Below are 24,714 nucleotides of genomic sequence, written 5' to 3'. Positions count from 1 at the left end.
GGACTCTTGATTTTCCCACTGAGGGCTTTGCTATCAAAAGCTGGAAATGAAATTAGCAACATCCTCGGGTTCTAAGGGACAGCCAGGCTTTGGCACTGGCCTGAGTAAGAGCAGGCGGGCCATCAGGGAGCAACTACAGGCAAAGACAATTTGTTCTGCCCTCGCTGGACCCCCTTTAGTGCCCATTTGAAGCCTTGTACGGAGGGGGATTTGTCCAGACCTGAAAACACGATCCTCCTCCCTCTATCTGGGAACTCTCTCCTTTCTCCGAGGCCAGAGAGGCAGGTACAACTTCCAAACCCAGTCCACTGCTATCTGGGTTGGTCCCTGGATTCCTGGGAACCCCTCTGGCCCCCAGGAACTGGCAGTTCCCTTCCTGCCACCTCCAAACACCCTAAGAATCACAAACTCAGCTGCTGCTGGTGAGGTCCCTTGGGAATAGGCCGTGAAGGATCCAGCTAGTCTGCTCTGGGGAGAGCCACAGAGATGGTACCCACCCAGCGCAGCCAGAATGTGGGAAGTGAGTCATGTTCTGTGCAGGCAAGAAAAGAACCATGGAACTAAGAACAAGTATGTGTGTGTGTGTGTGTGAGTGCGCACACACGTGTGCACATGCATATGTGTCCCAGTGATTCAGGGTGCCCCTGCCCCATACAGTCCCCCTCGCCAACAGACATGCTGTGTTCTCAGAGCTGTGCCCAGGCAAGCTGGCCTACCCCAGAAAAGCTTGGGAATGCGGGGTTAGGAAATCAGAAACGGGATTCTTGTCCAAGAGAAAATTTTTTTATTTTTCTCTCTTAATTGGATTCAGTGTTTCTTGTTCCTCATATACATCCTTCTCTGGGGTGGGGGATTCAGATTTGTGCAAAGAGCAAAGAAGATTGTACCCACCAGGGCCCCAGCCAGCAGCATGGCCGACCTGGACCGGAGCCCCTGTGCCCTGTCTGGGCCTGCTTTATTCCCTGCACATCCCCACTCCTGGCCCCTAAGTCTGGTCCCTTGATCTCTGCCCATCCCCAGGCATCTTCAAAGGGCCAGTAGGGACAGGGCCTCTATAATGCAGAAGTGCCTGAGATGGTTCTTGAAATGCCCTCACTGTTCCCCTTCTGCTAAGGCCCACCTAATGATGCTTTCCCTCCTACCACCCTATGCTGGGCTCTAGCTGGGATGCCCATCAAACAGCCCCAAGGAAAAATTCAGCAGCTGAGCTGTGCTGGAGACCTGGGCTCATGCCCAGTCTCCCTGGCCTGTCTAGACCATTACTGGCAAAACGCTGGCTGACGACACTACCCAGCCTATGGAACTAACACTGTGAAGGCTGCTTCACCCAATGGCCTAAGAAGTCCAAAGCTCCTTCCTTCCCCTTCTCTGTCCATCCTGTCCCCAGGACCTGGCTCCCTGATGTCCAACAAGCTACTCCTCACTTCTCACCCTGATGCCAACAATTACTATATAGTAGGGGTGATTGTGTTCTGGGGCAGCAGATGGGCTTGTGCTGCATATAAAAACAAGGTGATGCTCTAAATATCTAAGAATATTGGTCCCCTGAAGTGATTCTTGCTGCCTCCCCTTCTCTCTGACCCTTCACTGCCTCCCCACAGACCATTTGCCCAGCCCCTGGCAAGCCCAGGTTACATGGGGACTCTTGTAGGTTGGGATTCTAGACAAAAATTGTATAACTCTTTTCTTGCTAGAAATCGCCAATACAATCATTAGTTCAGCAGGTAAGTTTTCCATATAGTTTATAAACATGATGAGACATACAGTTTGGTAGGGGAGTGGGACAGGGGACCTGTGCCTTTGTGTATGTATATATATATATATGTAGAGCGTGTGTATATATAAGTGGACATACTTATAAAACTGCACCTCCTGTGAGAACCTCACTGCACTTGATGAAGTTCTGAATTTCAGCCTCTGATGATCTTTCCTTTGGTAATTGGTTCTTGGAGCCCGGGGTCTGGGCTGGGTGTGCCAGGGTTCCCTAAGACATCAGGAAGGAGAGGCATCCCCCTAGGGAAAGGGCTAAAGGTGGCACACTGTTGGATTCAGGGCAGGTTGACTACGTGGCTTCAGGCAAAAACCAAAATGCCCCCTGCTCATGTGCTCCCAGACAGACAGGCAACCCAGCCTCTTGGGAGAGCATCATCTGTTCCTGACTCCTGCTTCTTCCAAGAATGGTGAGGGCCCTTCAGACTCTTCCAAATCACCAGAATGCCACAGAGCTCAGCTCCTGTGGGACGCTGTGCCATTGCTGCTAATGAAGGATTGTGTCTGAGCACTTAAACGGCCTTGCTGGGTGGATGCTGTCTGTGGCTGCTTGGCAGGGGTGGTGAGGTGTGCTAATCCCCTCCCGCTTGGGGCTGTACACTTTGGGTTTATAATCCATCGGGCAAGGCCCAAACGGCAGCCAAAGCCTTTACTGGACTCTGTCTGAAACCCAGCAAATCCTCCACGTGTAAAAAAAAAGAAGAAATTCTGTTCCTTGGTGGACATGTGGCAGTGCTGGGTGCTGGTGCCCTGGGTTCTCAGCCGAGAGTGACTGCCAGCCCCAGTGTCCAGGCCAGGATTGAAACCCCCAGAGAAGTGCTGGAGGAGGCCTGCTGCACCCCGCTGGGGGCACGGATGAGGGTCCTGCGAGCACATTTGCCCTTCCTCTTGGGCCGCACCGTGGGCATGATGTCAAAGCTGAATTTGTGCTGGTAGTCAGGGGCGTAGTCCTGCAGCTCCTGGGCCTGCTTCCCAGCGCCCCCTTTGGAGACCTGGTTGCGATTCCTGTGGCTGGTGCAGTTCTTGCCTGGCTTCTTATAGCCCGTCCGGGAGCCGGGCAGATGGCCGTGTGGGTGGCTCTTGTCCCTGGCAGAGCCACGGGCCGGATGATGTTCCTTTCGGGCGGCCCTGTCAGTGGTGGTGAGTGTGTGTGACTTGATCTGGTGTGGGGACGCTGGCCCGGTGCAGTTCCGGAAGTCCTCGGCACTCAGCAGCTTCAGGTCCTGGCCCTGCCGCTGCTCGGGGGACATGCAAGGGACAGCGGAGCTGGAGCCGCGGAACCTCCGAAGCCATTCCCACAGGGAGCGAGCCCGGCAGCCGCAGTCCCAGGCGTTCCCGTTGAGGCGGAGGAACTCTAGGGCCCCCAGCGGCGCCAGGCAGTCGCCCTGCAGCTCGGAGAGACTGTTGTTGAAGAGGAAGAGGGTGGTGAGCCGACGGAGGTCGTGGAAAGCCTTGTGGTGGATCCACTGCAGCTGGTTCTCGTGCAGCAGCAGCCGGTCCAGATTCACCAGCCCCCGGAAGTTGTCCTGGCCCAGGCTCCACAGCTTGTTGCCATGGAGAAACAGGTGGCTGAGGTTGACCAGGTCCACAAAGATGTCGTCCTGCAGGTACTCGATGTGGTTGTCCTGCAGGTAGAGGTACTGCAGACTGTGCAGGCCGGCGAAGATGCCCGCGGGCAGGGCGCTGAGCCCGCACTTATAGAGGTAGAGGGCGTGGAGCTTCACCAGGCCCTGAAAGGTCTCGGATGCCAGCGTCCGCAGCTGCCGGTTGTCACCGAGGTCCAGCTCCTCCAAGTGCACGAAGCCCTCAAAGGTGTTGGGGTCGATGAAGGTGATGTTGTTGGAGTAGATCCACAGGGTGACCATGGCGGGGCTGAAGTGGCCCTGCTGGAGGAGGGTGATGCGGTTGTTCTGCAGGAAGATGCGCTCGCTATCCTCCGGAATGCCCTCAGGGATGGCGGCAAAATTGTGCGCCTGGCAGCTGACCGTCATGGGCGCCGGGTAGCACACGCAGTCCCGCGGGCAGCCGCCGCCCCGGGGCAGCTCCCCAGCCAGCAGCAGCAGCAGCAGCAGCAGCTCCACACAGCACCCTGGTGGGGAGAGAGCACAGCCAGGTCAGGGCTGCCCAGAGTGGGGAAACAGCCTGGGTGGGGGACGGGAGGACCGCACCGCAAGTGGCCCTCCTTGGCCTGCTGGGGCTCTGTTCTGTCTGCCCCCTGTTGCGCTCAGTTGTCTGGGATGGTGGCGGCCTTGAGGGCCTGGCTCCTGATGTGAGGAAAGCAAGGGTCAGGCTCAAACCAGGCCCCCCTCTGGGGCTGGGTACTGCTGCCCATACTCTGGCACCCCACCTCTACTTGGGGTTCTACCCGCTGCCTGGGTTGTGAGGTAAAGTGAAAGCTCTGATTCCCACACGTACTGCCTGGCCCCGCCCCCAAACCCTAGCCCCGCCCCAACCTAGCTCCACCTCCTCAGGCTCTGCCAGCCCTGCTGGGGTGGGGACCACACAGCAGCCAGCCTCCACTTCCGGTCCCAGCTCCGCCGCTTTCTCAATGTTACCTGTGTTAACACAGTTGCACAGACTCCTGTTCTAACCAAGTAAACATCTCATATGGAGGTCTGGGGAGTCTATTTAAATTATTTCCCAAAATAAGCAAAGCATGCATGCATGCCTGCCACCAAAGCTCAACTCAAAAGATGTTTCATTTCTAAATAATAATAAATGTCCCTCGCTCAGCTGTGAAGAGGTACTGAGAGGACACAGGTGTGCAAAGGACTTGGGGAGGTACCAAGACTGACAGGGTTCTGGGGCCCATGAAGCTGCCAGACAGAGGTTGCTGCCTGTTCAAGTCCACCACTGATCCTTCCCCTCTCCCTATTTCACTCACTCCCAGGCTGTGGTTGCAAACCAGGCCTTGCCCGAGACTGTCCAGAGCGTTTCCTCTGTAGCTTCGTCTAATTGGACATTAATTAGGCATTCGTTAATGGACCCTTAAAATAATTTATTTTCGGATGTGTCCAGCCTGTGGTCAGATAATAGCCCCATGCTCATTATCGGAGCAGCCTCATTATGGACGATAGTCATTACCTGCCTTTTTCCCGGGTTGCAACTGCCCCTGGCAGCCCGGCAGGCGCGCCAGTGTTGGGGGGACAGGCTCCAGGCTCGTCACTGCCCGAGTTGGACTCCTGCCCGTCCCTTCCAGCTTGGCCAGCTGGGCCTCTCAGGAGAGCTGGGGCCCTGGGGCAACTCGGCCGATTCTTTCTGCTGCCAACTGTCCCCACAGTGTGCAGAATGAGAGAACCAGCCCTCCCAGCCACTCGGTCCTGCTCCCGTCCTCATGCTGGTCACCCAGCCAGGCTCCCGGGCCTGCCTCTGCCCCAGCGGCCTGCCCAGGCTCAGGCAGGCCACTCCACTGCTGCCACCCCTCGTTTCTGGCAGAAATGGTGTCGTAAATAAGTGACAGCTCCCAGCTGTTGGGAGTTACGGGCTCCCAGAGAGTGGCAGCTGTTTCCCGTTCCCTTGTAATCACCCAGCTTCGACCTAATGTTTCCAACACAAAAATCATTGCACATAACTCTGTTTTTGCATAATTGGGTTCAGTTACAATTTCAGAGCAATTATGACCTTGGTAGTTGGTGGTGGTGGCAGTGCAGCTATGGGGACCCTTTCTGGGCCGGGCCACACTCTACACAGCCCCTGTAGTGCCTACAGTCAACATGACCACTGGACAGCCTGCAGCCTGTTTCCCTTCTGTAACATGCCACCCATGTGGAAGCTTGGGTCTGACCTCCAGCCCCTCACTGCCCACCTCAGTCTGGCCAGGGGACCCCAGCCCCACAGGGAGAGGCAGGAGTGTGAGGGGATAGGAGCCTGGACCTCAAACCCCAGCTGACTCTCGCAGAGGCTGCCTGCTGCCTTGAGCCTCCAACACCGGGGCTGGGAGGAGGGCCCAGCCCACACTGGCAGCACCTTCCAGAGCCCCACACTCCCTTTTCCTTTGTTCAGCTCCGCTCCTCACCCCTGCCCAGGCTGTCGTCTTCCAGGAACCCTGCCCCAGGGAGGCAGCCCCTCACTCTGCCACTCTGAGGGAGCCCAGGGTCCTCTCCTAGCTCAAGGGTGTTCGTGATGTCACTGTGCTGAAGGGGCAGGGCCATGGCCATGAACCTGTGCTTGAGGGCCACACAGGGCCACACCAACCACCCCACCTCCAGGGTCCTGCAAAGACAAAGGCATTTCTTTCCCTTAAGCTTCTCACCATGGGGACAGGGGTTAGCTGGGGCAGGCTCAGCACTAATGCCACTTGACATTTGTGCAGCTTATGGAGTTGACAAAGCACTTCTGCTCAAGCTCCTCTGATCCTCAGAATTACCCTGAGGGGGTGGGGTGAGGGGTTTTCCTGCCCCACAACCTGGTGTGGGGGAGGGCGTGACAGATAGCCCTTCTGCCCACTGTTGTGGATCTGTCTTTTTAAGCTTCTGGGATTGGGATCTCTGAAATGACCCCACCCCCCACCCCAAGAAGCTGGTGGGACCATGAAGAGGAATACCCCTTCCTCAGACAGGTGCTTCCAGGGAATACTGGGGCACAGGGGAAACCAGGTGAAGATTCCAGTTTGAATGACAAAATCAACTGCCCAAAAATCTAGGTGTGAGCTTAGCAGCCAGCATATAAACACACTTTGGCAGGTGGGAGGGGGTCAGAGAGCAGGGGGAAGGGTAAAGGCAGGGCTCAGGGCAGGAGCCACCTGACCTGTCCTCTTGAGAGGGGTCCAAAAGGAGGCAGGGAGCTCAGCAATTCTTGGTGCTGCTTTCCATCCTCCATTACTGCCTAGATGCCAGGGGACCCATGGCATGGAAGCTGCCTCTGCCCTCTTGGTACTGCAGTGGGTCTCAGCTGGGTCTGCTTCTCCATTCTGGAAGCTGACCCCATCTCCAAGGGCTGGGACCAGTCCTCCCAGCCAACCCCACCTGCTTCCTGCAGCCCTTGCCTGAGTCAGTGGGTGCCCTGGCCCTAGATTGTCACCCTGCTGGGTTCCTTCCCATGGAGGCTGGCACTACGTTGCCAAAACTCCTCTGTGCCCCCTCCATGTGGCCCAGGGGAACCCCAACCCACTGATTGCTGATTAATGCACAAACAAGGAGGTCGGGGCCTTTGTTGTGCATTTTATGATTGCAAATTAGCAGGGATCCCAGTCTCCATGGAGGAGCCTGCAACCCTCCCATCAGCCTCCTCAGCCCCCTCCCGGTAAGGCAGGGACTGCTCTGCCCGAGGAGGCTGAAGAAGGCAGGGCTGGGTCACCTCTACTCTCTGGCCTTCCTCAGGCCCTCCTCCTCCTTCTCCAAGCATATACACTGGACTGACTGCCCTGCTCAGCTACTCCCAAACCTCCTGGCCTCCCACATGCCTGAGCTTACCTAGGTCTCTGTAGCCTCATTCATTCCTTCTTCCATTCACCACTTGCTGCCAGAGTCTTGGAATATCCAGTATGCCAGGGCAGGGAGGGGACTAGCAGGTAGAGGGTCTTAGAATATGAGGCAATCTAGCCAGGTGCTGGGCCCACACTAGGCACCTAGGAGTGCAGGGGGAGCTGGAGAAGTTCAGGGAAGGCTCCTGCTGCCCCTGTGTCACCTCCTCCATGAAGCCCTCTGCTCCTCTGCCAGCATAGAAGATGTGCAGGAATGAAAAGTGGGCATTGTTTTCATGTCCTCCTTCCAGCAAACCCAAACCCCCTCACCTGTCAGACAGGGACCTGTTGGGGCAGAGGTGAGTGGCCTGAGCAAGGGCAGGCACCGCACCCAGGCCACTCAGCAGCCCATTCCTAAGATGTGCTTATGAATGGTCCCACGCGGGCTGGACCTGGTGGGATAGGTGGGCAGGGCACATGCAAAGGCACTGAGGTAGAGAAACAGGTGGTGGGCCTCCATCTTATCCTGGCCTCTCTGCCAGTGTCTCAGTAGCCAGAGCTCTCAAAGAGGCTGTAACATCAGCTCAGGTGGGTTGGGGAAGCCAGACGACTCTCGGGACCTGTACTGACACAACGCCTACTCAGTCTGAGGCTAGATGGCCAGTGTGGCTGGGGCCCACTCCTGGCAGCAAAGGGAGTTAAGCAAGGAAGACCCAGACCTCAGCCTGGGCCAATTTCTTTACATGGACTGCTCACAACAACCCATGGGTGCCATGCCCTTTCATGGAAGAGGACACATAGCACACGGGGAAGTGGCTGGCCAAGGCCACACAGCTGGTGAGCCAGGCAAAAGGGCAGGCCTCACCCAAATGACTCCCAATCCAGGAGCTCCTTGAAGCAGGGGGAGGGCAGGGTAGACTCATCAGAGGGCTGGTCAGCCCTTTCCGCACCCAAGGTCTTAGGCCTCACCCTGCCCTGAGTCTGATGCTTGGCCTCAGAGGGGCTCCCCGTCTATACACCTGCGCAGGAACAGCCCGATGGACTGGCATCCCCACAGGCCCCAGGCAGGTCCACGGGGCTCCCCGAGTCTCTGAGATTGATAGCCATGTGGTCAGTTCTGGTTCTGCAGCCCGCCCTCCCTGGGAGCAGGGCAGAGCTACCCACAACCCCAGCTTTGCCAGGTGCTCCTCTCTAAGCCAGTCAATACTGACCAAGTGGCTCTGCTGGTCAGATAATGACCTCAGGCTGGGCCAGCTGCGTGCACAGGGCTACTGGCGCCTCAGGCCACTTGGCACTATCCCTCCATGCTGCATCCCAACACAAGTCCCTTCCTGGTGGGCATTCCTCCACACCTCAGCCTGGCCCAGCCCTGGAGACAAGGAAGCCAGCCAGCACAGAGCTGGGCTTCCCTCCTCAGCCCCCACTGCCACACATGGGGGGGGGGGTTGGGCAGGGCGGCTGGTGTCACATGGCACAGGGCAGTGGGACGAGCATAGGCTTTGGAGCCAGAGAGACCAAGGTCCCGGTTCCCCAGCTCAATGAGCACGTCCCCTTTCTTGGGTGAGCCTTACGTTCCTCACCTCTAAAACGGGCATTACCCTGTAAAGCTGCAGCCTGGCCCTCTCTGCCTGCAGAGGCCCGTATCCACCTGTCTCGTCCACATCTCAATCTGTCAAATGCGGTCCGTCCAAAGCTGAGCTGCTGCTCTCCCCCCGCAAACTTCCTCCGACTGCTTGGGCCAAGAACCTCAGAGTCATATTGACTTCTTCCTCTCTCTCTTCTCTCACCCAGTTTGTCAGAAATCCTGTCAGCTCAACTTCAGAACTTATCAGGAATCCATCCACTTCTCCCAGCCACCACCTTGGCCTGGGCCACCATCACATCTCGCCTGGACTATCACAAGAGTCCTTCGAGTGGTCCCCCTGCTCCCAAACCTACCCGGATATCTCTGCTAATACAGCAGCAAAAGTGTGAGTCAGAGCACGTGGCTCCTCTGCTCAACCCCTCCATGGCTCCCATCGCACTCAGTAAGTCCGTACCTTACCCCCAAGTTCTTACCGTGGCCCCGAGGGGCCCACTTCCTCTCCTCCTCCCCTCCCACTTTCCCTCCTTCACCTTCTCCTTGCTGTTCTCTCACCGCTAGGCAGGCGTCCCCAGCCCTGTGCACATGCTGTTCCCACGGCCTGGAGCACTTCCCAGGATATTGCAGGGCTCTAACCTCATCGTTCCAGGCTCTCCCACATCACCTTCCCAGCAGCCTGTTTTAGAGGGGCCTCTTCTCTGTCTGCTTCTCCCCATGGCATTCATCCTCTTCTAACAAATGGCATCATTTATGTATCTTGTTTATTTTCTGTCTTCCCCTACTGAGTGTCAACTCCACAAAGATAGCCATTTTGTCTGGTGTGCTCCCTAGTCTTGGGGCCTAGGACAGAGCCTGGCACACAACAGGTGCTCAAGAAGAAAACCGTTGGGCCTAATGCATAGTAGGTGCTGAATGAATACAGTGGTTCTTAGTCCTGAGGCCTCAGGGTGAGAGCAGATTCAGCCTTGGCTCTCCAGAGGGCCCCTGGGCCATCACAGTGGTGACAGACAGAGAGCTCTGGGAGGGAGGATGCATACCAGGCTGACTGAGGCTGGGAGGATTCCCAAGACATAGAACCTTCAATGTTAAATGTGGAAAGTCCCAACAAACCAAAACAAGTTATTCACCCTACCTGGGGGCCAGGACTGTGTCTTAAACCCAGCAAAAAAAAAAAAAAAAAAAAAAAAAAAAAAAAAAAAAAAAAAAATTTCTGGGCATAGGAGGCGGGGACAGACAGACAGGCATGTAGCATGAGTTTCCTCCAGACACCTGCACCTCAGGCCCAGTGCCTGCAGCCCGGAAGCAGTCCTGGGCACAGACAAAGCTTGTGTGTACACAAATGTACATGTGTGCATGTGCATTTGTACGTGTTCACATGTGTACATGCCACATATGCCTAGATCTGATTGCACATGTGTGCACATGTATGTCCCTGGAGACTATTGAGGGAGCTGGCAGCTGCAACCTTACATTGTGCAACATCCCCGAGCTCCACCCCTGAGATGGGGGAGGGCCAGCTCTGAAGAGAGGTGCAGGGACTTCTGGTCATAATGGAGGCCTAGACAAATATGCCACATCTCCTTCCACAACTAAGAAAAAATACGACTACCTCAAAACCAGAAGTTCCAGAAAATCGAGTTGCATGGGAGTCCAACAAACAAAGATATAAAGAAGAAATACTCATCTGGACAGGTAGGAGGGGCAGAGCCAAGGTGGAGAAGACTCGGTGTGGTGGTGGCGGCAGCGGCAGGCCGACGGAAAGTGAAGTCACACATTTTAAAAAGTCAGGAGGGACACCTGGAGAGTGCTCCCAGCATCAGACCAGACCACACAGCTCATGGTCCCAGCGCTGGGAAAAATAAAGCCTCATTGCTTCCGACTGTGCAAACCAGTGGGAGTTGGGGTGGAAGAAGAAACTGCTGGTCTCTCAGCAGAGACTGCTTGTTTAAAGGGCCCCTATGGTCCTAGAACATCCTCAGAACCACCCACTCTGGGAACAACGGCCAGGGCAGCAGCTAGATAGGTGCCAGTCCCATACAGAAGTGGAAGTGCCTGGAAAAGGGGTGAGTGCTGAGCAAGCGGCATTGTTCCCTCTCAGACCTCTCCCCCACATACAGCGCCACAACATGGTGAAACAGGTCACCCTGTGCTGATGAATACCTAAGGCTCCGCCCCTTACAACGTAACAAGAGTGACAGCTCTACCTAAGACACAGAGGCAAACACACAGGAGCCTGTCAAGATGAGGAGACAGAGAGATACGGCCCAAAAGAAGGAACGGATCAAGATCCTCGTCGTCGTCGGCAGCCGTCCGTCTCGAGAGACGATGGTGTAGCTTCTTAAGAGTCTATCTGCACCGCCGAGAATGGCTGTGCAGTCCAACTCGGGAGTGACACGGTATCTGTCTCCTCCCGTGTTGAATCGACATCTTGTGATGACGCTGGAGTGTCCTCTCCAGTGAAGCTGAAGCTACAGAGCCTGGGCAGGGTGATATGGAGGGTCTGCTGTTGCCCATGCAGCAGACCCCCCCTCTCTTCGCAGCTGAAGGGTCCAAGGGAAAGACGGAGTCAATACAGCTTGGCTTCAGGTGCGCCGCAGGAGTTGCCGGTGTTGACTACAACGTCAAACTGCCTTAGGGACTCCGGCTCCGGATTTTCTGTCGGGGTTTACTCCCTTAGCCTTTCCCCTGAAGAGGTATGCCGCAAGGCAGCGGAGGTTTTTTGGAGTCAGAGTTTTCCTTCTCTGATGTGCCCTGACTGGAAGATCGAACCAGCGACACTTAGCTCACAGGCCGACGCTCAATCCACTGAGCCAAACCAGCCAGGGTATCAAGATCCTAGTGGGAGAACAAAATGACAAGGAGATAGCCAACCTAACAGATGTAGAATTCAAAAGACTGGTGATAAAGATGCTCACAGGCTTGACAGATATGCTTGAGTACAGCAAATGCATAAGGGAAGAAGTGAAGGCTATGCTGAATGAAACAAAGGAAAATCCACACAAAAGCAATGGTGAAGGGAAGGAAACTGGGGTTCAAATCAATGATTTGGAACATAAGGAAGAAAAAAGCAGTCAACTAGTACAAAATGAGGAAACAAGAATTGAAAAAAATGAGGAGAGGCTCAGGAACCTCTGGGACAACTTTAAATGTGCCAATATCCGAATCATAGAGGTGCCAGAAGAAGAGGAAGAGCAAGAAATTGAAAGCTTATGTGAGAAAATAATGAAGGAAAACTCCCAAAATTTAGCGATGGAAATAGACATACAAGTCCAGGAAGCACAGAGAGTCCCAAACAAACTAGACCCAAGGAGCACCACACCAAGACACATCATAATTAAAATACCAAAGTTTCAAGATAATCTTAAAAGCAGCAAGATAAAAGCAGAGAGTTACCTACAAAGGGGTGCCTATAAGACTATCAGCTGATTTAAAAAAACAAAACAAAAACTTTGCAGGCAAGAAGGGACTGGCAAGAAGTATTCAAGGTGATGAAAAGCAAGGACTTACAACCAAGATTACGCTATCCAGCAAAGCTATCATTTAGAATGGAAGGGTAGGTAAAGTGCTTCCCAGACAAGGCAAAGCTACAGGAGTTCATCATCACCAAGCCATTATTATATGAAATGTCAAAGGGACTTACTTAAGAAAAAGAAGTTCAAAATTATGAATATTAAAATATCAACAAACTCACCACTATCAACAACTGAATCTAAAAAATAAAAACAAACCCCAACAAAGCAAACCAAAACAGGAACAGAATCATAGGTATGGGGATCATTTGGAGGGTTATCAGCTGGGAGGGGGAAGGGGAAGAAATGGGGAAATGGTGCAGGCATTAAGAAGCATAATTGCTTTGTACAAAATAGACAGGGGGATGTTAATAATAATATAGGAAAGAATGAAGCCAAAGAACTATATGCACAACCCATGGACATGAACTAAGGGGGGTGGGCTTGCTGGAGGGAAGCGGGGTACTGGGCAGAGGGGAGCAAAGGGAAAAAAAAATTGGGACAACTGTTACTGTAACAGCATAATCAATAAAATATACTTATTTAAAAAAAAAGAGAGAGAATAAGGTGCCTTTGGCATCCCCCGTCTTGTCTCGGTGCTCACTCTGGCTTTGCCTTTAGCTCCCAGTCTCCTCCCGACGTGCGGAATTATGTGCTCACTCCAGGTCCCTCTGGCACACCAGGATCGCTCTCAGCTGGCAAGTGGGCTGCCCCTTATTGAAATAATCTTTCAGCTTTCATGTGCTGCGCCCAGCAGGCCTGGCCAGGAGCACCATGCTAATTGGGCCGCCAAGCTCTCAGAGGGCCCTGTGGGAGCAACCTCAGACTTCCCTCTCCTCTGCCTCTCCATGTCTACCATGTCCTCAGTGCGGGGTAAGGAGGTCTGAAGTCCACTGCGGGCAGCTCTGCACCCAGCTACCGCCTGGGCTTGGGACCAGCCCAGAGGAAGCACACTTGAGTTGGGCCACCTCAGACAGGTCACTAAACCTCCGAGGCCTCAGTTTCCTGGTCTGGACCTGGGGTGAGAGTACCTGCCTTATTGGGTATTGAAAGCATGCAGTGTGGCTGTGCCCCTGAACTTCTAGTCCAGGGGGGGCTGCAGAAAGGTGCTCCCCACAGGTGATGATTTTGCTATTACTATGATCAAAGGGAGCTGCCACCCAACCCCTTAGGGCTCTCCCCACCCCGCAGGGAACCCTGGCCTTCGGCACACCCACCCTGGTGCTCCCAGACCCGAGAGGCCCGGCAGAGGGACCCTGAGAGGTCAAACTAGAAGTGGAGAAGGGGCTCAACCCCAATTTAAGTTCTGGGCCAGGCCTTGGCTGCCCTCAGGGCATAGCAGATGGAGACAGGTCTTGACCTCTCTACTTTGTTCTTTCTCCCAGTCACTCCATCCCAGTCTGGAGCTGCCAGCTCTCTGCAGGGAACCCAGGGCACGTGGGCTCTAACCTTCACCTTGAGAAGCCCCCAATGGGATCATAAAATGTGTCCCACGTAACTCAAATTTGCTCCTCGGTTTGGGGTCCCAGAACCTGGGCTGTGGCAGCCCAGACTCCAAGACTCGGGGTGGAGAGCTCCCGAATCCTGTGGAGCCAACAGTCCCTCCCTGCAAACCGCAGCAGGCTGTGGACCCGCTGCAACCTGACAGGTCCACTGAAACCTGAGTGGGCTCTTAGATGTGTTTAGTGGGGCAGGAACCCTCTGTGGGGGTGGGGAGTCCTCAGGGGCAAGTGTCTATTGAGATGCCTGCCTGGGGCTCCTGAGGGGGTGGGAGGGAGTGGGGTGGGAATCTACCAAATCCTAAAGACCCTGGCTGGCATTGGGCAACACAAACAGGAGCTGAAAACCAGCCTTTGAGAAGCAGGTGCAGAACTCTGCCAGAAGCCCTTGTCCCTAGTCCCCGGGGACAGCCAGCTCTTCCTTGCTGTCAGTGAAAGGCATTCAGAACTCACATCCAGGTATCGATCACTCGCTTCTGAATCTGTCCCTCAGCTCCTTCATTCATTCGAGAAACAGTCCCGTGCTTGGTGCTGCAACGGTGAGAGCCAGGCCCCTTCCTTCACAGAGCCTATACTCTAGGGGAAAGACAAAAGGAACCAGAGGAGCCCCGAGTGACAGTGGGTGATAGGCACTGGGGACATCAGATGGGGGTTAAGTCTGAGACGAATGAAGGGACCGACATTAGCTTGTGTGCTCATGGAGGTAAGTGACCCCTGAGTTGAAGTCTAAAGGAGAAGAAGGAGACAAGGAGCAGCCCTCCAGGAAGAGGGAACAGCAGGTGCAAGGGCCCTGGGACTAGACTGGACGTGGTGTGGGCAAGGAGAAAGGGGCAAGAGATGCAGATAGAAATGAGGAGGCAGGCTTCCGGGGCCTTAAAAACCTCTGTAAAGAGTGAGGATCTAATTCTGGCTGTGGCAAGAAACCACTGAAGAGCCTGAAGTAGGAGTCATGTGATTAGATTTGGGGGGCTGCTATGGAGCATGGGCTGAGGGGGAGCAGGAGGTCGAGGGAGGGAATCTGTGGCTCCTATCTGTGAGAGATGTGGGCAGCCTGGAGGGGGAGGGGCCATGGAGGCAGACGTGAGCAGGGGACAAGTGGAGAAATGTCTGCGATATAGAACTGACAGGACATACAGATGAACCAGTGTGAGGGAAGAGGGACAGGAGGTCCACGGGGTGGCTCGAGAGGAGGAGGGTACAGTGACCCTGGAGGAGACCAGGAAAGCAGCACAGGGCCTCCAGGAGCTCAGGTTAGGACGTACAAGGTTTGGGAAGCTGTAGACAGATGTTTAGTTGGTGGCAGCTGGGTGTACAAAGCCAGAGCCCAAAGGCAAGCTGCACACTGGGGAGTCACCAGGGAGTCACTGGGGAGTCGCCGGCATAGCAACGGCATTTCAACCCCTGGGGAAGGATGAGGTCACCCGGGCGAGGGAAGCAAGCAGATACAGGACTGAGGGCTCCGGCAACACAACAGTTCTGCAGGAATGGCCAGTGAGGTCAGAGGAAAGCCAGGAAGCGTGATGAGGCTGAAGCCAAGAGGGTTTCCGGAAGGAAGGTGGAGTTGGCTGCGATGAGGGCTGCTGAGGGTTTGTGTGAGGACGGAGGAGTGTCTGGTTGATTTGGCATCACAGTGGTAGTTGGTGATGCTGAGAAATTCACCTCTGGTAGAAAGGTGGGGGCTGAAGGCATACCGAGTGGGGTAGAGTGAATGGGAGAGGGTACTGTGCTGAGTGAAATATCAATAAATCAGACAGAGAAAGACAAATACCATATGATTTCACTTATATGTGACATCTAAAAAACAAAATAAACAAAACAGAAATGAACTCATAGATACAGAGAACAAATTGAGGGTTGCCTGATGGGAGAGGGGTTGCAGGGACGGGCAAAAAAAGTAAAAAAGATTAAGAAATAGAAATTGCCAGTTATAAAAACAGTCATGGCGATGTAAAAGTACAGCATAGGCAACAGAGTCAATAATGTTGTAATAACTGTGTAAGGTGTCAGATGGGTGCTAGTCTTTTCAGGGTGGTCCCTTCTTAAGTTATGTAAATATCTAATCACTGTGTTGTACACCTGAAACTAATATAATATTGTATGCAAATGATAATTGAAAAATAAAATTATTTTAAATGTAATAGAAACTGAACGGGATATGAGGAAGGGGAGACAGCGCTGTTATCAGTCAGGAAAGGCTGAGTTATGCCGACGTAACAAGAAACCCCAGAATCTCAGTGGCTAACAACAAAGGCTAATTTCTTGGTCAGACAGGACAGCTGAGGCTCTGCTCAGTCTGCTGGCAGAGAAAACAGATGACACGGCCAACTCCTTACTGGCTCTTACAGCTTTTGTTTCAAGTCACACACATCAGTCCTGCTCATGTTTCCTTGGTTGAAATCGGTTTCATGGCCCAGCCTGTCTGAGACAGGGAAGAATATGCCCAGGGGCGTCAGAGAGCAGCATTTGGGAGCACAGGTTTTGCTTTGAAGGGGGTAGAGAAACAGGGCAGGACCTGGAGGGGCATAGGGTCCAGGGAGGGTTTTTGTTTTTTTTAAGATGGAAGAAGCAAGAACCTGTTCGCATGTTCCTGAGCATGATTCAGGAGGGGGTGGGATAAAACTAATGCAGGAGGAGGGAGAGGACCAAGACACCAAGGCTCCGTCTCCTGCCCCGTAACAGGAGAGAACTCAGTACGTGCAGGTGAGATGATGGAGTTAGCCTCCCAGAGCTCCTGTTTTCTCCACGAATTAAGAGGGGCTCATCATCTGAGAATGAAGGTGGGGAAGAGGGTGGGAGTATGAGGAGAAAGGACAGAGTGAAACAGGGGGGTGTGTGGCGACAAGGAGGTCGAAGATGTTTGCAAGCACTGGTTCCTAATGGCCACCTCCCCTGCCTCTGCCCATGTTCCCACCCCTCTTGCTGGATGGTTGGGGCTATCTGGCCCCTCCAATTAAGTCTGTTCATATCACTCCCCTGCTGACAGGGCATTAGCTCAGCACCATGCCAGGAGGGCTCTGGGGACAAAAGACCCAGTTTCTGGCTTCCACAAGCTGACAGTCTTCCCCAAATGCCTTCAGGACAGTATATTGTGAACATGTGTCACTTTTTTTTTTTTGCTACCTGGACACTAAAGCCTCTTCCTGTATTTTGGGAGCTCTCCCACTTTATTATGTAAGTGAGCCCTTCCCTCCCTGTGGAACTTGGAAAGGTCAAGCCCTCACTTTTGAAGCCTCCCTTGCAGTTTGGACAAGACCCACGGCCTGGACTCAGCCACTCGACACACCTACCCCAGACTCAGAACTGGGCCTCAGCGATGCAAACAAGCAGGGACCGGGCAGCAGTGGCAGAGCCAACGGGGGTAGCAGCTGTGAAGGGAACAAGCTTGGACCTGTCTTGGCCTTCCGTTGAGACATTACTCCTGTCTTCAGAGCCCCCAACCCTCTGGAGGGTCTGTGAATTACCCAATATCCTTAAAATAAATCTTCTTTTTATTTAAGTTAGTCAAGGCCAGTGTCTGCTGCTTGCAAATAAGAATCCTCACTGAGGTGAGGTCCCTCCAGCTGAGCAAGACCTACAAGCCCGCCCGCCCGTGGTCTAATCCTGCTCCCCCCATTTCTGTTCTCTCTCCCCCACTTATCACAGTTCAGGGGCTTCTCACTCTCCTTTCCTTGCCTTCTTGAGAGAGCAGTACCCCAAATTCCCTCAGGGGAAGCAACTCCACCCACCCCCACCCCACACACAGGGCAGGTGATTCAGGAAGCAGGGCTATCAATCAGTGGCTCAGCCAATGAGCATCTCCCCCAGGAATGTGAACTTGGAACCTGAAGCAGAGTGACCAGGCTGGAGCTGTGTCAACTTCAGTAGATGTTTCCACCAAGACCCCCAGAGCCGCCATGGCTTCTGCCCTCCCCAGGGTGAGGCTGTTCAGCTCCTCCTTCAGGTCTCATTTTCATTTTGCAGAGGTCCACTCAACACCCCTCTTCTTGGCTATCAGGATCTAAATTTCCTTCATCCATCAGGCAGCCATACGCTCTGGGGGAGCAGGGCTCCTCCCCAGCCCAGGGAGTGGGTCTTCACTCCGTCAGTGCTTAGTTTAGACAGGAGCCTGTGACTCCATTCTGACCAAAGACACACAAAGATAGTTTGCTGAAGCACCGTCTTTTGACCATGAAGCACCGTCTTTTGACCATGAAGGGACCAATCTAAAGGCCAAAACCAACTTGGCAAGGATCCATGATGGCATTATCGAGCCGATGAGCAATCCTTGGATCTGCAAACATCTTGGTATATGACATAATAAATCCTTTTCTTGTTTTAGCCTTTTGGAGTTGCGTTTTCAATTACTTAACAGTCCAAAGTGCCCTAACTAAAACCTTCCAATGATTTCCCCTTTTGCGTAGTCAGCCAGACTAGATTTCTCTTGCTTATAACCAACGAAGTCTAACTTACATTAGATGGTGACTGCACGATCAGCTCAAGCAGGACCTGCTCCAGGGAGCCTCTCCAGACTTCTCCTTCTATGTTTTGATCCTCCACCCTCCTCAATGCTTCCTCCTCTCAAAGTACTCGCCACTCTCTTAAAGCCACCTGCCTCCACCACCAGAGGTGTGGAGCAGCTGTGGCGTCCAATTGGTGCCTGGTACTAGAGCTCATCCATGCCTGTCTGGTGGGTGAGTGAATGAATGAATGATCCAGCTGATGTAATTCTAGCCAAAAGCAAAGAAATAAGTGTCTTAGTTAGCCAAGGTGGCCTTATTGTGGGTAAATGTAGATATAAAATAAGTGTTAGCCACCAGAGAACCCCAGGGTAGACACCTCATGCCTAAAAGGATAACTGAATTTACCAGGCACTTTAGGCCTTACCTCACAGACCTTTCTCATTGGATGCCTCTGCAGAATCCCTCCTGACTATCCCCTAAGACACCCTGCAGGGAATGTATGGCTGGTGTTCCACGTCTTAAACTGAGCAGCGGGCTCACAGGTGTTAATTTTCTTATTCTCTATACCTCAATCCTGCCGACCCTGGCTGGTTTAGCTCAGTGGATTGAGCGTCGGCCTGCGAGCTAAGTGTCGCTGGTTCGATCTTCCAGTCAGGGCACATCAGAGAAGGAAAACTCTGACTCCAAAAAACCTCCGCTGCCTTGCGGCATACCTCTTCAGGGGAAAGGCTAAGGGAGTAAACCCCGACAGAAAATCCGGAGCCGGAGTCCCTAAGGCGGTTTGACGTTGTAGTCAACACCGGCAACTCCTGCGGCGCACCTGAAGCCAAGCTGTATTGACTCCGTCTTTCCCTTGGACCCTTCAGCTGCGAAGAGAGGGGGGGTCTGCTGCATGGGCAACAGCAGACCCTCCATATCACCCTGCCCAGGCTCTGTAGCTTCAGCTCCACTGGAGAGGACACTCCAGCGTCATCGCAAGATGTCGATTCAACACGGGAGGAGACAGATACCGTGTCACTCCCGAGTTGGACTGCACAGCCATTCTCGGCGGTGCAGATAGACTCTTAAGAAGCTACACCATCGTCTCTCGAGACGGACGGCTGCCGACGACGACGACGACGACTATCTAATATAAGAAATAAATCATGCAAAAGGAAACAAAGACCCTGCAGAGTCTGGCTGAGGATCTTGGGTCCCAGGCCTTGACTTACTTCCCCCTCCCAGCTGGTCTGAGCCCTGCGCTTCCTCAGGGGCCCCGGTCTGTCCAGCCCCCAGCACATGCCAGCCTCTGGGCCCAAGCCAGGGGGGAGTGGCCCAGGTATCCCTCAGCACAGGCTTGCCAGTGTGGTCCCCAGACCCTATTTCCCCCCAGAAGTTTTTTTCCTTAAAGTCATTCTTCATTGTTCATTTTAATTTAAAAATAATACCTGCCAATTGTGAAAAAAGTTAAAAGTATGGAAGTGAAAAGGAAGAAAAATCACCCAAATCCCATTACCCTTGACAACCATCTGGAGCGTCTCACTGTACCTTCTTTTAATACTTCCTTTAGTTACATAGGCATACATAACATTTAAATAAAAATTTTATTTGAAGAAATAAAATTGGGATTATGCTATATGTGCAGTCCTGTAGCTTGTGCTTTCTGCTTCACTCAGACCATTCACTCATTCAGCAGCTCTCCTGGGGCCTGCACGAGAAGGCTCTATACGAGGCAGCTGCGGGGAGCCCAGCAGGCAGAGGGGCCCCACCCTCCAGCAGAGTACAGTCTAGTGGGGGAACACGTGCCAAAAAGCCGCATCCTAATTGCACCCCATAAGGGACAGAGGTCCAAGGGGCTGTGAGAACTGTGGGGCTCCTCTGGCCAGTGGGGGTGGCAAGGCTGGGAGTTTAAAAATTGCAGATTCCACTGTGGCAGGCGGGGATTCCAGGCAGAGGGAACAGCATATGTGAGGGCTTGAGGCCGGAGGCAACACACAGTTAAATAACAAAGGAACGGTGTGGTAACAGGCATGATTTTCAGAGACTGCAGAGTATCCTCCGCATGGACAGACCATAATTTATCTGGGAAACATTCAGATTGTTTCTCATGTTTCACTGTAATAAATTATCACGGCAGGATTGGTAATATTAATTGCCTCCTGGGAGAGTTACTAGAAACTCAGGGACTGGGGTGCAGGGGAACTTCAGAGTAGACCTCTCAGGAACTTTTGATTTATTACCATGTGAATGTACCTATTGATTCTTTTAGGAGTCACTTAAATTAAAACTAAATAATGCTGGAATGAACATCTTTACACATAAAGCTTTGTCCCAATTTCTCTTTCCCTAAACCAGAGACCCATTGAGTCAAACTCTCCTTGATGCACAATGACAGGTCACCTTCTAGAAAGCTGAGCCCGTGAAGCCTTGAGTTCAGGGCCCAGAAAATCACCAATTGTGGGGGCTTTCAGAGGCTCAAAACCTTTCCTCTGTTTGGCTCCCCAACTAGCCTGTGAGCTACTCAAAAGAGACAAGAGCTATGTGCCTCAAATAAAGAGGAGCTCTCTGGGGTCAGGGAGCAAAGGAGACTAATGTGTTGAATCCCTCCTGGGTGCCAGACCTACCTATCTGGGGGCATCCACATCACTCACTGAATGTTTCCCCCAAAACCCCATCCTGTAGTTGAGAAAAATAAGGCTCAACAAAGTGTGATGATTTGCCCAAGATGGCGGAGCCAGGATTCAAACTGACACTGATCGGGCATCCATGGGAAGACAGCTTGCTCTCCTTTAAGGCCCCTGCCCCTCCAAGTCCCTCTCCCAGCCTCCCCGCTCCAGCACCCCAACAGGCAGCTCCCCCGCCTCCTGTGAACTGTGTCCTTGCTCCCTGGGCGGTAAGTCCATTCCTCCCTGTCTTCATTATTTATTTCCTCCTCTTGTGCTTCACACTTAAGAGGCTGGGAAAATGGACAAGGCAGATGGGGAAGGAAGTGGAAATTCTGTGTAATACCATCGTCTGTATCACAAAACTTGTCTTAAGTGCCAGCCCCAGGGATTTGCTGGAGCTGGTGCGACAGAGGTGGGGCTGAAGGTCAGATTAAATTGGACTAGTAACCCCAGGGGGATACTTAAAAGAGGCTGCAAAAGAAAGCTTTTCCGGCAGGATCGCTGGGCCGCTGAGGTGGGCAGTGGAGGCGGGCAGCGGGCGGCATACGGGGTGGTGGCTGGGTCACGCTGCTTAGTGGGGCTTGCTGGTGACAGGCCTGGGTTCACATGTCCTCCCCCAGAAACCTGAAATCTTGCCTTTCCCCCCCAAGAATGAGTTGGTATAAAAATGGATCTTGAATAAAATTGTCTGCAGTTTTCAAATTTCAAACTGCATTAGTCAAAATATATCAAATTTCCATGTACTGACTTACCACCTGTTCAAAATCTGATCCTTTTTCAGCTGGAATATATTGAAATATGAAATCACCTCCTGAGAGGAAAAAGGGAAAAGAAGTGGAGGGAAGGCCCTCTCAAAATGTGCCAGTGGGCGAACTAGGATCCCACGCTGCTCTGGGCTGCCCAGCCTCCCCCAGCCTCTACCTCTCCTGGCACCCTCTACCCTCCCCAGCACCCCCACCGCCCTGTCTCCCTCCAACAAATGCTCCGAGGTGCCCCAAGCCCCTCAGCAGCTTCCCTTTGATACCCAATTTCTAGCTCAATCCTCTGTGCTCTGGGAAGTTGGTCACACGATGCAGAACACGATCATTTCAAGTCCACCAACCTTTCCGTAAGCACCTACTATGTGCTGGGTGCTCAGACTCACGGAGAGGCTGGCCTCTAACCATATTGTTAAATCTAACAGTGACTTCTTTGTCCTCATCCACTCACCTGCGTAACCACAATGGGCAGAGTTGGCCCTCCCTTCCAGAAACACTTCCTTCCCTTACAAGAAGGGTTCCGGGTGCTTCCTCCTGCCACCCTGGCAGCTCCTCCTCCTCCTCTGCTGGATGGCTCCGTGCCTGCTTCCCCAGGGCTCAGCCCTTGGGCCTTCTCTCTTCCCCAGGGCAGCCCACCCAGCCCAGGGGCCATGAGATGTGCGTCTCCGTCCTGAACTCCAGCCCAGCCCACCCAGCTGCCCGCCTGACGTTGCCACCTGAGAACTAACAAGCAGCTCAAACTCAACGTGTCCAAGAGCTGTTTCCCACACGTGCTTCCCCATCTCAGTGAACAATTCCAGCCTTTGGTTGCTCAAGCTCAAAATGTAGATGGCATTCTCTATTCCTCCCTTTCCTCCACTTCGTCCCTTTACTCCATCAGGTCTCACTGGTGCAACCTTCAGAATAGACCCTAAACCTGTGCATCTCATTCCGTCCCCACTGCCCACACCCTGCCATCACCTAGCCACAGCCCCAAGGACCTTCGAAAGCAGTACGGGCGGGCCACCCACGTTCTTTCCTGCTTGAAACCTTCCAGGGGCTTCCCACCGCACCAGAATAAAAGGCAAACTCCTTGCCAGCCCACAACGCCCTCACGACAGGCCCCACCAGCTCTGCAGCCCCATCCTCCACCCTCCCCGGTCACTAGCCACGGAGCCCTTCTGTTCCTAGACCACCGCAAGCTCGTTTTTGCCTCGGTGGTTTTTGTTTCATGGTAAAATACACACAACACACAAAGCACCATTTTAACCATTTGAAAGCATACAATTGAGTGGCATTTAGTACAGTCACAATGTTGTGCGACCATCACCACTATCGGGCTCTTGAACATTTTCATCGTCCCAAAGGAAAGCCCCATAGCCATTAGCAGTCACTCCCAATCCTTCCCCCACCCCAGCCCCAGCCCCTGGCGGCCATTAATCTGCTCTCTGTCTCTGTGGATTTGCCTGTTCTAGATATTTCATACAAATGGAATGATACAATGTTTGTACTGACAGGACCACGGTGCCCCAGGCCCTTGCAGGAACCCCTTCTTCTTAGTGTCCAGGCCTCAGCTGGAGCACCCCCTCCCTGTCTAAAGCAGAGGCCCCCCCACCCCTCCCAGTCACTCTTGATTACTTAAGTACCCTGCTCTATTTCCCCTTTAGCACATACCATTCCCAGAGTGTGTCTTGTTTAATTATTTGTTTACATGTTTATTGTCTTTCCCTTGTCAGCTTGTTCCCTGTGATGTCCCCAGCCCCCAGGACAGTGCCAGGCACCTGGGAGGAGCACCACGATTAGTTGCAGATTGAATGATCAAGTGTACTGTGTGAAGGGCTGCCCACAGTGCTATAGAAACACGGGCGAGGGAGAATGCAGGCAGCGTGGAGGCGTCACGGAGGGAAGGCAGCCTCTGAGACTGAGCAGAAGCTGCCCTGGCGCTCGAGGCCGGAAGGGAGGGCATGCCAGGTGGAAGGAACTGCACGGCCAAAGGCCTGGAGGCATGAGGTGACATGTCCGCTTTGGAGTCCTGGGCTGTCTTCTCTAGTCTGCTGTTTGTGCCCTAATTGTTTCCCCAGGCTTCCACGGAGAAGAGCCATAGTATCTGTCTGGGTGTTGGGTTTAGTACAAGATGTTAAGTACTGAGGAAAGAGAGATGGGACAGTGAGAGGGGGTGATGCTGTACATTGTAGACAACTGTCATTGTGTTTTGAGTACGGGGGGCTCTCGGGAGAGGGGACAGAGCTGGGGTGGACCCCACGTGCCCTCCCTGGCCTTATCTTTCTGGGCTGAGCCACTGGCCCTCTGGGCACAGGGCTGCCTGTGAGCCCTGCCTGCGTCCTTCATTTCTCCTGATTGAATCAGGCTTGGCTGCCCCACATAGGCCCTGTGGCTCTGGGAGTCCAGCTGAGCTCCCAGGAGGAGAGGCCTTTCCCCAAAGCTGGGAGGCTCAGGAGGGAAAATTCAATTGTGTGCAAGGCAGGAGCCATTAACCTGTCTGTGGACCTGTTCCCACCTTCTCTACCCTCGTCCAGGCGGGCCTGTCCAGGCTGCTCTGTGGGATCCCAGACTTCCACCACCCCAAGGGTCCCCTGCTGCTCCTGAGCTGTGCCCAGCCTCCTCTGTCCCTCAGTGCTCAGAGGTTCCATCACCCCTACACCTCTAGATCAGAGTGGATTTTGAGCTAAGAAGGAAAACAAATGTGTGGGGCATTTGCCCCCTCCTGGGAGGCCAATCTGGCTCTAGGCCATTCCCACCCCTCAAGCTTCTGGGTACAATCTGCCCTTAGGAGTCCTAATGGAGGGAGGCCTTAGAAGCAGACTGGACCATTTGAGCGAGAATTCCCAGGTCTCAAATACCCAGGGTGTGGTCTAGCTGTACTGCCCCGAGCAGTAGCTGCTGCTCGCAGGTGGCTCCTGAACACTTGAAATGTGGCTATTTCAAAGACTAAGTATGAAAAAGAATGCTTGCTATATTGATTACATGTTGGAGCGATAATATTTCTAATATAGTGGGTTAAATAAAAATATTTTAAAATTAAGTTCAACTGCCGCTTTTTACTTTTTTCATGTGGCTACTAGAAAGTTGAAATCCATGGGGCTCACATTTCTATTGGACAGACCTGGCCTG

General features: G+C 53.3%; 1 protein-coding gene across 1 annotated transcript in view; it reads right to left on the bottom strand.

Moving 5' to 3' along the window:
* Window positions 1–2,337: 2,337 nt before the first annotated feature.
* Window positions 2,338–24,714, bottom strand: part of RTN4RL1 (reticulon 4 receptor like 1) — a 68,734-nt gene continuing 46,357 nt past the window's right edge. The window contains exon 2 of the mRNA XM_090292392.1: window positions 2,338–3,859. Coding sequence (XP_090148518.1) covers window positions 2,529–3,859 — 1,331 coding nt within the window. The 3' untranslated portion in view covers window positions 2,338–2,528. The remainder of the gene's footprint in view (window positions 3,860–24,714) is intronic.

This window comes from Furipterus horrens, unplaced genomic scaffold (assembly GCF_987537825.1).
Source record: "Furipterus horrens unplaced genomic scaffold, mFurHor1.1.pri manual_scaffold_11, whole genome shotgun sequence".
NCBI lineage: Eukaryota > Metazoa > Chordata > Mammalia > Chiroptera > Furipteridae > Furipterus > Furipterus horrens.
This window is presented reverse-complemented; position numbering and strand designations above follow the sequence as displayed.